The sequence below is a fragment of the Rhinatrema bivittatum genome, chromosome 3 (assembly GCF_901001135.1).
Source record: "Rhinatrema bivittatum chromosome 3, aRhiBiv1.1, whole genome shotgun sequence".
Classification (NCBI taxonomy): domain Eukaryota; kingdom Metazoa; phylum Chordata; class Amphibia; order Gymnophiona; family Rhinatrematidae; genus Rhinatrema; species Rhinatrema bivittatum.
In genome coordinates, this window is record NC_042617.1 from 291638974 (window position 1) to 291655130 (window position 16157).

At 41.7% G+C, this 16157-nt stretch overlaps 1 protein-coding gene and 1 non-coding gene across 2 annotated transcripts in view; both read right to left on the reverse strand.

The window, feature by feature from the left end:
- Positions 1-16157, reverse strand: part of POU6F1 (POU class 6 homeobox 1) — a 199786-nt gene that overhangs the window by 21421 nt on the left and 162208 nt on the right. The window contains 4 exon segments of the mRNA XM_029594952.1: positions 11581-11675; positions 11678-11801; positions 13933-13992; positions 13994-14063. Coding sequence (XP_029450812.1) covers positions 11581-11675; positions 11678-11801; positions 13933-13992; positions 13994-14063 — 349 coding nt within the window.
- Positions 4774-4884, reverse strand: LOC115088888. The gene has a single exon (XR_003855962.1). It is a non-coding gene; the product is annotated as a U6 spliceosomal RNA (small nuclear RNA).

Consider the following 16157-nt stretch of genomic DNA (forward strand, 5'->3'; position numbering starts at 1 on the left):
AGGTAGAGATGTATGTTAGATTCCACTGGCTAGCTAATTTTACTTCCAGGACAGCTGAGGAAAAGGTAGGTTCTTTGGCAGGTCTTCTCATTTCTTTCAACAGGTACCAGAAGCTACCATCAACTGAAGAATGGGGATGGTGGGGGGGGAAACATCGTATCACCAATTCTGTCGTCACTGTTACCTACTGCTGTCTTGATCCACAGTGAGGAACTGGTTTAATGTGAACGATGTCTGCAGATCAGCTCCCTCAGGAAAGAGGTGGCAGAACTCAAAGAGGAGGTGGCGAAACTGAGAACCATCCAGAAGAATGAGCACTACATAAAATGCTTATCAAGCAATCTAAGATGAAACTCAAGTAGCGTGGAAGGAGAAACTGGTGCATGAGATCATAGCTGGATCCAGATTACTACAATTACTAGACTCTATCCCAAGGCTCCAATTTCCCTTGATCTGAAGAAGCAGCTTACAGTCCTGGAAGTGGAGGAGAAGATGTCATCCCATGATGAGGAACCAGGACATGCAAACCCCAAAGCTGCAGGCACAGCAACCACTGCACCTAGGAGGTGGAGGGTAATGGTTTTGGGTGACTTGCTTCTGAGAGTCACGGAAGCATCCATCTGCCAACCAGGCATGTTGTCCCAGGAAGTGTGATGTCTGCTGGATGCCAAAATCCAAGACATTACAGAGAGATTGCTTGAAAATCCTCAAGCCTACTGACCACTATGCGATGCTCATTCATGTTGGCATGAGTGATACTACTAGGTACCACACAGATCCTATCAAAAGTGACTTCATGGCTCTGGAGAGAAGGTAAAGCAGATAGGTGCACAAGTGGTATTCTCCTCAATCCTCCCAGTTAAGGATAAAGGCCCAAGCAGGGAAGCTTGCATTTGTAATAAATGAATGGCTACATATATGGTGTCGACATGAGCATTTTGGCTTCCTGGATCATGGGATGATATTTCAAGAATTATTGAGCAGAGATGGGATTCACTTGTCGAAGAAGGGTCGCAGCGTCTTTCAACATAGATTGGCAAACCTACTGAGGAAGGCTTTAAACTAGAATTATCGGGGATGGGTGAACAAAATACTAGGGTAAGTAAAACATTAAATATATATAAATGGGAAAAAAGGCATATTGGAAAGCTGTGTACACTAATGTTCACAGTATTGGGAATAAAGACCCAGATCTAGAGGAAGTCATGGAAGAAGCTGATTTCAGATATAGTAGCTGTCACGGAGATCTAGTACACGGAAACCATGACTGGGATAGTTATACTGGGCTACAATCTATTCAGGAAGGTCCTGGTAGGAAAGAAGGGAGGAGGCATGGCATTATATATAAAAAACAATATTAAAGCAACAGCATTGCTAGGCTTATGAGGTAAGGAAGAGGCACTGTGGGTTAATTTGGAAAGAGGGAATGTAAGCCCTCTGGGGACAGGGAAATACCTACATTATCTGAATGTAATCGCTTGCAGTGGCTGACCAGTCACAAAGGGCAGCATATAATACTGGTGTAATATACAAACTTCCATCACAGACAGAGGGATAGAGATTTAATGGAGGATATTCATAGGATTGCTGTGAAAGGGGAGGTGCTGCTACTAGAGGATTTCAATCTGCCAGCTGTTGCTTGGGACATCCCAACTGCAGTATCTTCTAGAAGCAGGGAGATCCTGGATTCTTTGCAAAGAGAACTGTTTTGTCAACTGGTAACAGAACCCACTTGAGAGGGATGATACTGGCCCCAATGGAGACCGTATTTCTCATGTTTTAGTGGATGATCATCTGGGTGATATTGCTCCTGTATAGGTCCCTGGTGAGACCTTACATGGAATACTGTGTCCAGAGCATGGCTACTAAAATGGTCAGTGGTCTTCATTCTAAAGCATATGGGGATATACTTAAAGATTTAAACATATACACCCTGGAGAAAAGGCAAGATAGGTGATATGGTGAGATGATAGAGAGATTCAAATATCTCAAATGTTCCATGCACAGGAAGTAAGACTTTTTCAATGGAAAGGAAGCTCTAGAACAAGGGGTCACGCGATGAGGTTGAAAGGAGGTAGGAGTAATCTTAAGAAATATTTCTTTACAGAGAGGATGGTGGATGCATGGAACAGCCTCCCGGTGGAAGTAGTGAAGACAAAAACACATCTGAATTCAAGAAGCATGGGATAAATAAAGGAGATCTCTAAGGAAATTATGAGATTATGTTAAATTAATTGGATGGATGGGCAGTCTAGATGGGCAATATAGTCTTTTCCTGCCTCATGTTTTTATGTTTCTATGTTATTTTTTCCCATGGGGAAAAAGGGTGGTGCCTATTGCAGGGTGAGGTCGGGCTGAATGAAGTATACATGGGATTTAATTTTGAAATCTATGCACCTGTAACGTACGCAGAGCAGCTGAGGGATTCTCAAAGGGGAATTCCATTAGGAATATTAACTTGCAGGTATGGGGATACAAAGTACTGCAATCTCTTTGGGGATACTGAAAATTGGTCTCCCCATGTTTTCTCCCATTTTATGTCTATCGGCAAAAATGCTTAGCACACAGGGCCCTTAATAAACACACAGACTGAGGGTTATCCAAGGATAACCAATATATTTAATATGCCTTAAAATTAAGATAGAAACAATTCTTTGTAACCATTACTTTTTAGTTTTCTTAGAAGCCTCTCATGGGATAGGAGGTGATGTCCTTTTGTGGATTGCAAGTTGGTTTTGGTTAAAAGACAGGATGCAGAGTAGGATTAAATGGTCAGGTTCTACAGAGAAAAAAGTAAACAGTGGAGTGCCTCAGGGATCTGTACTTGGACCCGTGCTTTTTAATATATTTAAATGATCTGGAAAGGGGGGTACAACGAGTGAAGTGAGTGATCAAATTTGCAGATGACATAAAATTTTGCAGAGTAGTTAAATCGCAAGTGCATTGGGATGAATTGCAGGAGGACCTTGTGAGACCGGAAGACTGGGTTTCCAAATGGCAGATGAAATTTAACGTGGACAAGTGCAACGTGATGCATATATAACTCTTGCTGTAGTTACACAATATTAGGTTCTATCTTGGGAGTTACCGCCCAGGAAAGAGACCTAGGCGTCATAGTGGATAATACATTGAAATTGTCAGCCCAGTGTGCTGTGGAGATCAAAAAAGCAAACAGAATAATAGGAATTATTAAGAAGGGAATGGAAAATAAAAAGGAGGATGTCATAATGCCTCTGTATCACTCCATGGTGAGACCACACCTTGAATACTGTTTGCAGTTCTGGTCACTGCATTTCAAAAAGGATATAGCTGCCCTGGAGAAAGTGCAGAGAAGGGCGACCAAAATGATAAGGTGCATGGAACAGCTGCCCTATGAGGAAAGGCTAAAGAAGTTAGGGCTGTTCAGTTTGAAGAAGAGATGAATGAGGGGGATATGATAGAAGTCTACAAAATCATGAAAGGACTTGAACAAGTTAATGTAAATCAGTTATTTATACTCTCAGATAAAAGGAGGACCAGGGGGCACTCTGTGAAGTTAGCAAGTAGCTCATGTAAAAAATCGAAGAAAAGTTTTTCACTCAATACATAGTTAAGCTCTGGAATTCATTGCCAGAGGATGTGGTTACAGCAGTTAGTGTAGCTAAGTTTAAAAAAAGGGTTGGATAAGTTCCTAGAGGAAAAATCCATAAATTGCTAGGATGGTAATTAATAAGCAATAGTAGCTTGTGATCTAATGTTTGGATACTTGCCAGGTACTTGTTACTTGGATTGGCCACTGTTGGAAACAGGATACTGTGTTAAAAAGTGAACTTACTTACACATGTAAGTTTGCTTTGAAAATTATCCTACCAAAATAATTAGCAATGCTGACTTGATAAGAATGATACATTTTCTATGTACGATAATTTTTAAATAGTTCATTCCTAAGAGCATACTTCAATTGTTCTATGTTAGCTTCCTCTTGGACCTGAGCTCTCCAATGTTTTAAGCAGGGAGTTGTTTCCCAAAAGTGCCTATTGTAAAGCAGCCAGCAATAACTGACCAACTAAGCCTCTAAAAAAAACTGGAATACCAGAACCAGCCCATTTCTCCAGTAATCCAGTCAGTGGCCTAATTTTCACTGGGAAATTAAGAATATCAGCCAACTCTTGAGTGACATCAAGCCAGAACTTCCAAACCTCTAGGCACTGCCACCACATATGGAAGTAGGATACAATACCCCTGCAGCCACACCAACACTCTGGACTCAGATATGGATAAATGGCTGAGAAAAAGACAGGGGTATGGTACGTTCTGTGCAACAGTCTGACCATCAACTCCACATGTTTCTGACAAATTGAGTTACGATGTGCCGCCACCACCCAAATACTCTTTCATGACTGAGCTTCCAGAGAAACCCCAAGATCACTATTTCATGCTTCCATTAACCGAGATGAGGTATTTGACCCAAGTTTATCCTGCAACATACCCCAATACATTAAAGAAATCCCTTTTTCTCGTGCATCAGGATCACTCAAGTAGGTAAACAACCCATTCAGCGGGCGAATCGGCTTAGACAAATCAAATCAAGAGGTCAACGTATCTCGAAGCTGTAAATAATAAGCATGCTCTTGCGCATCAAGGTCAAACTCCTCACACAAAGAAGCAAATGAAGCAAACTGACCCTCCTCCCACAGTTAGGCAATATTAATCAGTCCATTAACACGCCAGCCCCTAAAAGCTGGTGAAAATTTTAGACCTGAAACCAAGGAATTACCATAAATAGGGGATACTAAGAGCATATTTTCACTCTCCTGACCTAAGAAATGCGGAACATCCTTATGTAGGGCCATGCTAATCTTCTCCATATCATTCCAATTTTAGTATATGTGCTGCCGAAGCGACTCTATACTTTGAGTGTGTAGGCCAGAATGTAGCTATTTCTGGTCACTCTACATCTAAGCGAAGAAGTCGATGGCAGAAATGGTAACAAAGACAGGTCAGCAACATCCAACTGTGATCATAAGCAGCTTTGTAACATTATACTAACACTATAGTCTCAGCCTTGCACTTGTTTTTCCTAGACAAAAGACTCCATAAGTTAGATAAAAGATGCTGAAATACAAGGCTACAGAACATTTTGAACTGATATGAGGTTAGTTTACACTCTATCTAAGAACAGAGAGAAGGTCTAAGATTATAGAAGCATATCTAGAACTAGAACAAGGACAAGGCTATCTAAGATTATGGAAAATATTCTTAGAACAAACACAAGGTTGCTAATGCTTACAAATTCCTAGAAAACATTTACATATGAGGTGAGGATTAATTAATTTGGAGAATGAAAGCAAATTACCATGTAGCTATTCAGATTATTTATTTATAATAGAAATTTTGACAATTATGTAACCTAGTTTAGGGATTGGAAATATACAACTAAAATATTATATAATGCTGTGTTATCAGTAAAATCATTTGAAAGGGAGTTTATGTTAGTGTCTTGCATGGCACCTTTATTGGGAAGACTTGCTGCCGGAAGATCCCTGTGGGACCCCATCGTGGGGAGGCCTAGGGCCGCGAAAGGAATGAGCCCAAGACTGGGACCTCGCCGAAGGCTGCTGCAGAGCAAAGGAAGGAGTTCTGTCTTGACAAAAACGGTGCTGCCCCCGAAATTGGGGACGAGATGAATTGAAGGTTCTAGAAGGCCTGGGCTTGTCCTCCAGAAGCTTGTATACTTTATTGTCTCTAGCCAGAGGTAGAATTAAAATTACAAGGGCCTTCTTCACAGGAGGCTAACTTTTCTCTCTTCTTTTTTTTTTTTTTTTAAAGGATCAGGACCGCAGGTTCTGCTACCTTCATCTGCTGGAGACAGAGAAATACTGAAGGATCGCAGGTGGCACACCAGTCTAAGAGGGGGTGCCTTGCAAGTTTTTCTCTGTCTCCATCTGCTGGAAGGGAGGCATAACCCAGCAATCTGGACTGATTAATGGTACTACAGGAACGAAAATTAGAAGGTAAGAACCAATTTTCCTTTATGAGATTTGAATTATTGGATGTTCTATTCATCAGTTTTTAAATATCTTTTTATTAATATGGTTTTACAGTATCCGAATGACATCTAATCGAAATGAATTCAAAAAGATGGTTAAAACCTTTCTATTTAACGAAGCATACAATCTCAGTACCACCATTTAAATGTTTTCTCTGAATTACCCATATCTGCTTGATACTTGTAAAGAATGAATTATTTTGTTTTATTGTGTCTTATGTTCAAATTGTTTTTATTGTGTATGTAAATTGTAAACCGCCTAGACGGACACGTAAGTGACCCCATGTGCGGTATATAAAAAACGTTTAAATAAATAAATAAATAAATAAATAAATAAATGATATTTTATATTTCTTTATTTTGTTGTTTTTTGGTTTCTTTTTAACCGTTGATAAGGGTCTGCCTGTTCTGTTTGTGTGATCAAAGTGAGGGATTCTGCTAGTTTATAGCTTATAGGGGTCTATAACAATCCGTCTTGTTCCGTTTTCAATAGGAGGTGGATTGGTCTTCTAGGGCCTGATGTAATATTTGCAATGTTGCTCTTTCCTGGGTTGTTGCTGTTGAGTCCTAGGAGTTAGTATTGTTTTGATATGGCAGATTTGTCTCTTGGAGTAAACTGTATTCTTGGTAGGCTGTGATAGCTTTTATTGAAGCTATGTAAGTATTATCCAAAAATACTGTACATAAGTTTCTGAGACAATATAGGAGCAGTCTTTAGATGTGAATGTCTCTGATCAGACATCTGAAGGGACTTATGTGGTTTTAAAAGCTTTTGTACAATATTTTTAGGTACATGTATTTTTTTATTTTACAGGTATTTTAGGCAGCCTGGCTTGTTTTGCTTTCTAAATAGGAGGTATATTGGTGTTTCAGAGTCTGATGTAATATTTGCAGTGTTGCCTTTTCATAGGTAAGGTTGTAGTCTGAGTGCTGGCATGATAGGTGATAGGGAGGAGCCCTGGGGAACTCCAAGGGTAGAATTGATACGCAGAGACTCTTTATTATTCACTTTGACTTTTTAGCCTCTGTTGCTGAGAAAGAAGTTGAACCATCTGAGGGCCATTCCTGTTATCCCTATGTCCGGTAAACGATTTAATAGGATTGTGTGGTTTACACTGTCGAACGCTGCAGAGATATCGAGAAGCACTAGCAGGAAGGAATGCCCTTTATCTAAGCCCATGCTGAGATGGTCAGTGAGGGCAACTAGCAGGGTTTCTGTGCTTCATGATTTGCAGAAGCCATATTGTGAAGAGTGGAGAATGTTATGTTCTTCCAGATACTCTGATAGTTGTCTGACTATTTTCTCCATAATTTTGGCAATGAAAGGCAGGTTGGATATAGGACGGAAATTGTTGGGGTCACCAGTGTCCAGGTTTGGTTTCTTGAGTATGGGTTTAAGCGTAGCCAATTTTAGAGCATCCGGTAGATACCTTGTGAGAGTAAACAGTTGATAATCTCAGCCAGATAACTGGCAATAGATTCCGGGACCAGAAGAAGTAATTTAGCTGGGATCTGGTCAAACGGATGTGGAGGGCTTCATTCTCTTTAGAGTGGTTTCGATTTCCAATATGGAAGTGGGTTCAAACGATTCCAGTGAGGTTTCGGTGATTGGGAGTGGGGATGAGAGCTTGGATGCCGGGCTAGAGTTAGGTGGCAGACGTGTTAGAAGGTTGGTGATTTTATTCTGGAAGAAGGATGCGAGTTCATTTGCTTTCGATTGTGCTTGGTCATCAGCGATGGATGGGGTGGTGGTTTTAGTGAGTTCCGACATAGGAGAATAGTGCCTTCGCATCAAACAAGATCATGAATTCTGAGGGCGTAGAAATCCCTTTTTGCTCGTAAGGTTGTGTTTCTGTAGAAATGTAGCGCAGTTAAGACATTACCCTGTGGAGATATTCTCAGCCCCAGAGACTGAAACTATATGACTCAGAGATCAAATGCTTGTTATATGCAGATGATCTGGTCATTTTATTCCTTCTGGGGTTTATTTTGCGGTAAATTCCGCATGTTCTCTGCCTCTGTCTCTCACTCTCTCAGGCTGGAGGGTCTCTTAGCAGTCTCTTTCTCCCACCTTCTTTCCTGTTTTATGTGGGACTAAAGACTGTTTTGTTTTTTTTTTTTAAAGAGGGCACCAAGACAGGTGGGCGTACAGGTTCTTTTGCCCACACCTGCCACCCTGTGATACTCCAGTCTCTGAAAGTGGAGGTAGTCTTAAAGAGGGCAGCATGCATTTGCTGTTGATGCAAGGCCCTTTTGTCATGTGAGTAAAGGCACGCGTGTTGTGAACGGTGTACATTCTTTTACCTGCACAGCGTTACGTGGGCAATTTTTAAAAGGGATTTTTGCACAGGCAAACTCTTGTTTACCCACAGAATTCTTGTGAATACTGTCCCCTAAGTGACTACAAATTAGAAACAGAAATACATATACTGAAATGTATTATTATTAATAATAATTTGTATATTGCATACCAATTGTAGGTATTACTTAATGATCGGTCTGTGATCCTTAGAGCTTACAGTTAAGACCGACAGAGACAGACAAGATAGACAAACAAAAACTAATAAGAGGCTTTGGCTTAAGACAGCAAAACCATGGCTGAGAAGATTTAAAGTAGGTGGTAATATGTGGGATTATACTGACGATTTTGATCGAGTATGATCAAATGTGGTGTTGGAGGCTGTGTAGCACACGCAGTGTTTTGTTCAGACACACTGCCTTTCTTTGTCTGGGTTGGTTTATAGTCTTGCAACATGTGCTGGTAGGTGCTGCGGAAATCTTCCCTGTGCTTCAGGTTAGAGAATTTTTTTTCTGGAAACTCCAAGAAGCGAGGCTCTACAGAAATTGCAACACTAGGGAAATACAAACAGAAATGCTTTCCTCCTCTACTGCGCAAAATACAAAAACAGAAGAGAGGCACAAAACTAACAGAGCAAATATGAGCAACAGCTACACTGGTGGAAACATATATTGTATCCTACCAGCAGACCATCTAAGCCAGTGGTTCTCAACCTTTCTAATGCCGTGACCCCGAAATACAGTTCCTCATGTTGCGGTGACCCCTCGCCTGCCCTCGCCCCGCCCTGCGAGGGCGGGGTGAGGGCGGGGCTTTGGTCATATGGGGGCGGGGGTTATGGATGGGGTTGGATTTAGTGCATACTTATTTATTATGACATTTATAAACAGAACCACCATTCGTCATAAAACAATAAAATTAAGAAACATAAAGCATCAGTTATAATAGTAAAACCATACTAATAAAAGAATATTTTAAAATTACTGATAAATAGAATTTCTATTAATTAAAATCATATACATTTTTATAATTTCCCAAACACCAATAAAATATTTCAAAACAGCACATATATCAAATAACACCCAATAATTAAAACTAATAAGGATTTTAAAAAAGCCCTGCTGTCCATACATGGGAGCTCTTGATTTCCAGTCACCCTGATATTGTCGAGGATTAGGAGGTTATCTCTCTCTCTCACACATACACTCACATGTCCATTCTCTGTCACACATACACTGTCACATACATACACATTCATGCTCTTATACCCACCATAACCTCTCACAGACACTGATACACTCTCAGGGTGTAAGACACTCTCCCCCCCCCCAAAAAAAAAAAAAAAAAAAAAAAAAAAAAAAAAAAAAAAAAAAAAAAAAAAAAAAAACAAAAAAAAAAAAAAAAAAAAAAAAAAAAAAAAAAAAAAAAAAAAAAAAAAAAAAAAAAAAAAAAAAAAAACAAATCCCCCACCCCCCACCCCCCCCCCCCCCCCCCACCCCCCACCCCCCCCCCCACCCCCCCCCCCCCCCCACTCACACACACTCTTACTCCCCTGGATTTTCTCATACACACTCATGCTCTCACTCTTACTGGCTCCCTCACAACCTCAGAGCCTCTCAGATAATATAAACTCTATGCCAGCCAGAAATAATGCTGAATGTTGAGAATTGTGTTATGCAGACTAATCTGGAAAATGCACTAATTTCTACATGAGTCATAATGAATCAGTCCTCAGCTGCAGGCTCAATTGATTATCCTGGCTCCCTTTAATGTTTGCCAAATACAGTTCATGTGTTAACAGCAATCCTAATTCTCCACCAGATCAAGCTGATTTCACATCCCACTTCATACTTTGTCACCTCCAGCTGAGTCAAACAATTAATCTAATTACTGCCATGCTGCCCCCACGTCGGCTATTGGGAGGCGCTGATTGTGCTATTGGCACTGAAGCCCATTCGCTGCTCCTCGTGCAGGCCCCGTGGGTTTCCACTTCCTCCATGTTGATCTCGTACATTGTGAGATCCGCCATAGAGAAAGTGCTACTCTTGCCACTTCCCAAAGATTACATGTACCAATCAGTAAAAAGTAATTTATTTTTTTTTACATCTGCTTCCCTTTTATTTTTTTGCCATTTCCTTTTATATTGCCTTTTTTTCTATTTCTTTTCTCTCCACCTGTCTTCTTCCCTCAAACACACAGTCAGGTTCTCATTCTCACATGCATTTCTCTCTCACACACACATACACACACAGGCTCTCACTGTCACATGCTCTCTCTCTCATGCAATCATTCATACACACAGTCTCTCACTGGCACAGGCTGTCTGAGTCTCACACACAGGCTCTCTCACACCCCCACATGCTGCCTTGCTCAAGCACAGGCTCTCACTCTTACATGCTGTCTCTTTCACACACACAGAGGCTCTCACATGCTGTCTCTGCAAACACACACAGTCTCTCAACTCACTCTCACACACAATCTCTCAACTCATCTCATACTCGCACACACCTCTCTCTCACCTCTGGGCCTCTTCTTTACGGGTTGCCACAGGATGGGCTCTGCAGCGGCCCTAGTCTTCCCGGCCCCGCTGCTCCTCTGCTTCTGCACGCGGCTGAAGCCCTCTTCTACCCACGCGGCTGACGCGCCTCCTCCTTCCTGCCCGTGCGGCTCCGGCAACATTTGTCTTCCGGGGCAGGAAGGAAGTAGGAGGAGCACCTGCAGTGGCTGATACACCTCCTTCCTGCCTGCGCGGCTCCAGCAACATTCACGCGACGCGCTAGCTTTTTGGGCCATGTCTCTTCCCTTTTGGGGTTGGAGGAGGCAGGTCTCCAGCTTCGCCCGCCTCCCCGCAGCAGCCGCGGGCCGCGGACCGGCAAAAAACCCCAACGGCCCGGTACTGGTCCGCGGACCGGTGGTTGGGGACCCTGCTTTAGGCGACCCCTGTTTTTGGTCGTTCGACCCCCGCCGGGGTCGCGACCCACAGGTTGAGAAACGCTGATCTAAGCAGAGTCAGTAATGAACATCATGAAAACCTGGAAATTGCCTTTGTTACTTCACTTCTGAATTTGGTTATTCTTTCCCTTTTAAGTCTTTATGTATTACTTTGGCAACATGTATACAAACTATTATGTCATATAAAACATCTTGAAGTTTCACATCTTAAGAGAGAAAGTAAGTGTGAGAGAGAGACTTTCATCTTGCCCCACTGCTGACTGTGATCTCTCTCACAGTGATGTTCCCAACTTAAGTCTTTTACCTGTTGATCCTGCTTTTCAGGGGACTCCGGGGCATCCTGCTTCTGTATGGCTGCTGTCTGCACAGTGCTGTTGGCTAAGGTGGCAATGACCTGCACTGGGCATTGAGAAGCAACTGTGGGGTCACTGCCTGCACCTGCAGATTCTGGGCTTGCAGGGCCACTGGCACACTGCTCGCTGTGATGCCAGTGGAGTTCAGCAGCCAGGGAAGTGTGCCAATGATCTAGGGAAAGAGAGAGGAAAAACAGCATTTTCCATAAACTGCCCCCTAGGATTTTTGCAGCAGTAACAATAAAGGAAAAGAGTAATTTTGACTTATTGAGTGCCATTTAATTGAAGAAAAGATGCCAGTGATATCAACCTAATGCCACGTCTTCGTGGCACATTAATCCAGTCCTGGTTTCCTTGTAGAACTTAGAATTTTCACTGAAGAGAGAAAAGCATAGGAAGAGAGCAGAGATCAGAAACCTTGTGTGCAATGTTACATGGCAAAAGTGTACAAACAAAGAAGATGCCATAGATTTAAAAAAAAAAAATCAAAAAAAAATCCCACCTGTATATGAACTAACAGTAAAGCAGGCGGGGAGAGAAAAGAATAAAAAGGAAGATAAAGAGAACCAGGGGGAAAATAGGAATCAAAAGAGGAAAGAAAGATGCTAGTTGAGAAACTGAGAAATTGTGTTCTCCGTTGAGAAGCAGGGGAATTGGCCATGACACGTGGCGCCAGGCACCTATTACACACCCATCTGTGATGGACATCTTTCACCAGTCTTCCTGGGCTCAGGCATTTCCCTCTCCTACTTATTATTCTTCTATTTTTTTTGGTAGCACTGAAATGCGCTGTTGTGAGGGCTGCTGAGTCAGCGAGGCAGAAAAAATTAGAGAAAAAAAAAGCAGAGAAATCTTTCACAAGAAGAGAGCGAGAGAGGTGAACATCCAGACAACAGCACGGACAAAAAACTGACTTGAGGGGCTCACAAGGCAGTGCTCATGCGGGAATTCCCGCTCATGCTCGGAAAAATTGAACTCACAGAGAGAGAGAGAGAGAGAGAGAGGTCCGTCTGGCACCACTGGATGATGTTATTCATCCTACTGTCTATGGAGAACCCTGTTTATGGTAAGCAAACTCGCTCCTAGGGTACTCAAAAAAAAAAAGAGTCCAGGTTGATTGATATTTGTGATGGTAGTTGTTCTGGAGCAGTACGAAATTCTCCTTTACAGCACTGGGGGCAAACTGTCCTCCCTGGGACGAAGACCCGCATATACTTTTTACCCACGGGATTTGCACGCAAAACTACGAATGTTCTTCCTCTTTGAAATCTGCTGCAGGTACAAAGTATACTCAGCCACTTGCACCTGCTTCTTGTGCAGGCGGAAATTTGCTTGAAAAAATAAACTTGTAGATATGTGAAAATGCAGTCTGTGCATGTACTTTTCCTCTCTCTACCTGACCGTGCTCCCCCCCCCCCCCCCCCCCGCTCACATCTCCTCCCAATGCGGCTAAAACATTTAGTTGCACGAAAGGCTGGCAATTCTCAAACAACCAATGTACATGCGTAAAATGTTTTTTTACCTGCGGAAATTGCTTTGAAAATTGCAATTTGGGTGCCATGGTTTCAGCCGCTGCCCCCCCCCCCCCACCGGGACCTCACCAAGGGATCAAACTTCTTCCACAAAGCTGCAAGAAATATCCATCTGGCTGCCAGCAAACAGCAAGTGAGAGATTTGTTTCAGGCAATAGAGAAGGGTCTGGGGCAGAGTCCAAAATCTGACGAGCGAGAGTGCCGTTCTCAGGACAAGGGATGACCAAAGCAACTACGATTGGAGAGTGGGGGTGGAAAACCAGGACTTGATTAGAATCTTATGATGGCAATGGGTTGAAACTGGGAAATCCTGCTCTGAATCACCAGTTCAGGGGTTCTCAACTCGGTCCTCGTGGGCTGCAAACAGGTCTGGTTTTTAGGGTAACCAAGCTATGCAGATTAGCCTTGTTTGTACACCTTTAAGCATGCAAGTATATCTGATAAATAGACATACAAGCAAATAAATCCTGAAAGCCCAACCTGCCTGTAGCTGTTTTCTTTAAGAATCTACAATAGTTCTTTCATAGAAGACTAAAGGAATTTTGTATCTCAGTAACGTGATTATCACTTTTTTAAATTTATGCTAAGCCTGCTTTTGGCAGCCTCAGAGTGCAGAGTTTATTTCTGCAAAAACACACCCTCTAGAAGTGCAATGACAATAAGAGGAGGTTTTGTGAACAAGAGATTTTTTTCTACCATAAGCAGTGTAAGATGATCCAGGTACCACATTCCCTGGTTTATAGTTGTCTGTGTAACTAGCTCTGGTTATGCCTGTCCCTGGGCGTTGGTTAGAATCTGATTTGCTATACTTTGTACACCGGGAATGCCGTTTTGCAATAACCGGGGTAGCTGCCAGCGAACTGAGAAGCTGGGCCTGACTTGTGAGGGAAGCTGCCACCAATCTGTAAAAATCAGAAGAAAAAGATTCAATGATTATTTTTACCGGGTAGCATTTCTCATGGTGTCTGTCATTGAGAATGGTATAGTGGATTGTGCACGTGGTATTTTTACTTTGTACAGGATGGCAAAAACCAGTGGTACTCACTCCAGCCCTGAAGGTCAATATGAATATGTATGAGATACATTTTCATGCATACTACTTTCACTGTATGCAAATCTATTGTGGGATACCCTGAAAACGGCCACTCGAGGACTGCAGTGAATATCACTGGCATAAACCCATCAGCTGATTTCAACACCGTCACTATGCAATGAGTGACAATAAGGAAATTTCCTAGAATTAATCCCCTGATGAACAGAGCTGAGTTTTTCCTAAAATATTTATTTATTTATTTATTTATGTATTTAACATTTTTTTCTAGACCAACATTTGTTGGGAACATCACATCGGTTTACAAGGAACATAACAGTAGCATTATTGGGCTATACAGAGAACTAAAATAAAACAATCTAGTAGCTTGCAACAGGGGTAATAAACAATATTAGCTTGGAGAAGAAAACAATATAATAACTAAAATATCTTATACTATTTTAATTTTTATATAGAATGGGTCAGGAAATCAGCCTGATTTAATTTATAATTGTGCAATGAATTCCTTCCCTCAAGAGCTTACAGTATAACTGGGTACCTGAGGCAGAGGGGAGATAAAGTGATTGCCCAAGGTTGCAGCGACTGGTCAGAGGTGGGACTGGATCTCAGGTATCCTGACCATTACACTAACTCCCTCTGGTTGGGTTTACTGGCTGGAGATATTTGTTAACTTTTTTTTTTTTTATAAGTTTATCAGGGTTTACTAACGAAATACAAATATAACAAATAAGAATGAGCAATAAACAAGGTAATAATAAAAAATAAAGAATAATAACACAAAAATACAACAACCATGTAAAACAACCAATATAAATAACCACCCCTCAAAAACCCCCCCATAAAAGAGGTTCTCCATTCCCACCCAACGAGCACATTCTGAAAATGGACCATATTGAATTCAAAACCATATGCATGCTAAATGTAGAACAAAGAGGAAAAGAAAGACACACAGAACGAAAATAAGTACTTCTTAAGTCAAATCCATTCCTTCCTTTATCAAACTGAATCCAAAAAAGTTTTTGAATTTTTGCAAACATAAGGGTAAGAATTTCTATCTTGATGTGTCAAACTGTTCCAAGCATAAATATGCCATACATTTTGAGACCACAAAGATAAGGAAGGCTTGGAGGAGAATTCCACTGCCACGTGATAAGGCAACTAGCCACTACTGAAAAAACTGAAGATCATTCCTGAATTTATTAAGCAAAAGCACATAATGCAACTGAAATAGCTGCTCTAAACAATGTGGTATGATTATTTCCAAATATTTCAGTGAGTTAGTGCTCCACTTAAAAAGAGTAGGAAGCCGCGATATCCGGCATACCACTGTAGATACCTTGATTCCTAAAATCTCTGGTTTGCAATCAATTCACTTTATAACCAGAAACTCTGCCAAATGCTTTAACATCATTTATTACGTCTAAAGTTTTGAAGGGGGTTTTTTGTCATATAAACGAAAGACCTCATCAGCAAACAATGCAATTCTGTTATGGTTGCCATCAGCTCCCTCAATACCCAAACACTCAGGATGATGTAAACTCCAAACCTCTAAAGATTCCATGGCAAAGGGTAAACAAAAGAGGTGAAAAGGTTGATGAACCCTGTCTCATGCCTCTGGGAAAACTCACCGTTACTAAACCTCTTCGGTTTAATCCAGTCACCCCATATGGAAGACAGATGTGGTCCAGTGTGAGGGAACTGGGCATGCTCTTGTACAGAATGAGGGGCAGGCTGAACTAAGCTGGAAGCTGCTGCCGATGTTGACTGTGAAATGGCCTGCTGTATCTGCCGACCCAGCTCTCTGAGAGAGGTGGATGGATCTCTGCTGAGAAGTACATGGTTACGTGAGACTGAAGGGGGTTAATGCTGTGAATTGACTCTTGGATAGTTTTGATAAAGCTGGAATGCTATGCAAATTGATTTATGAGATTAGGATCAGACTGGG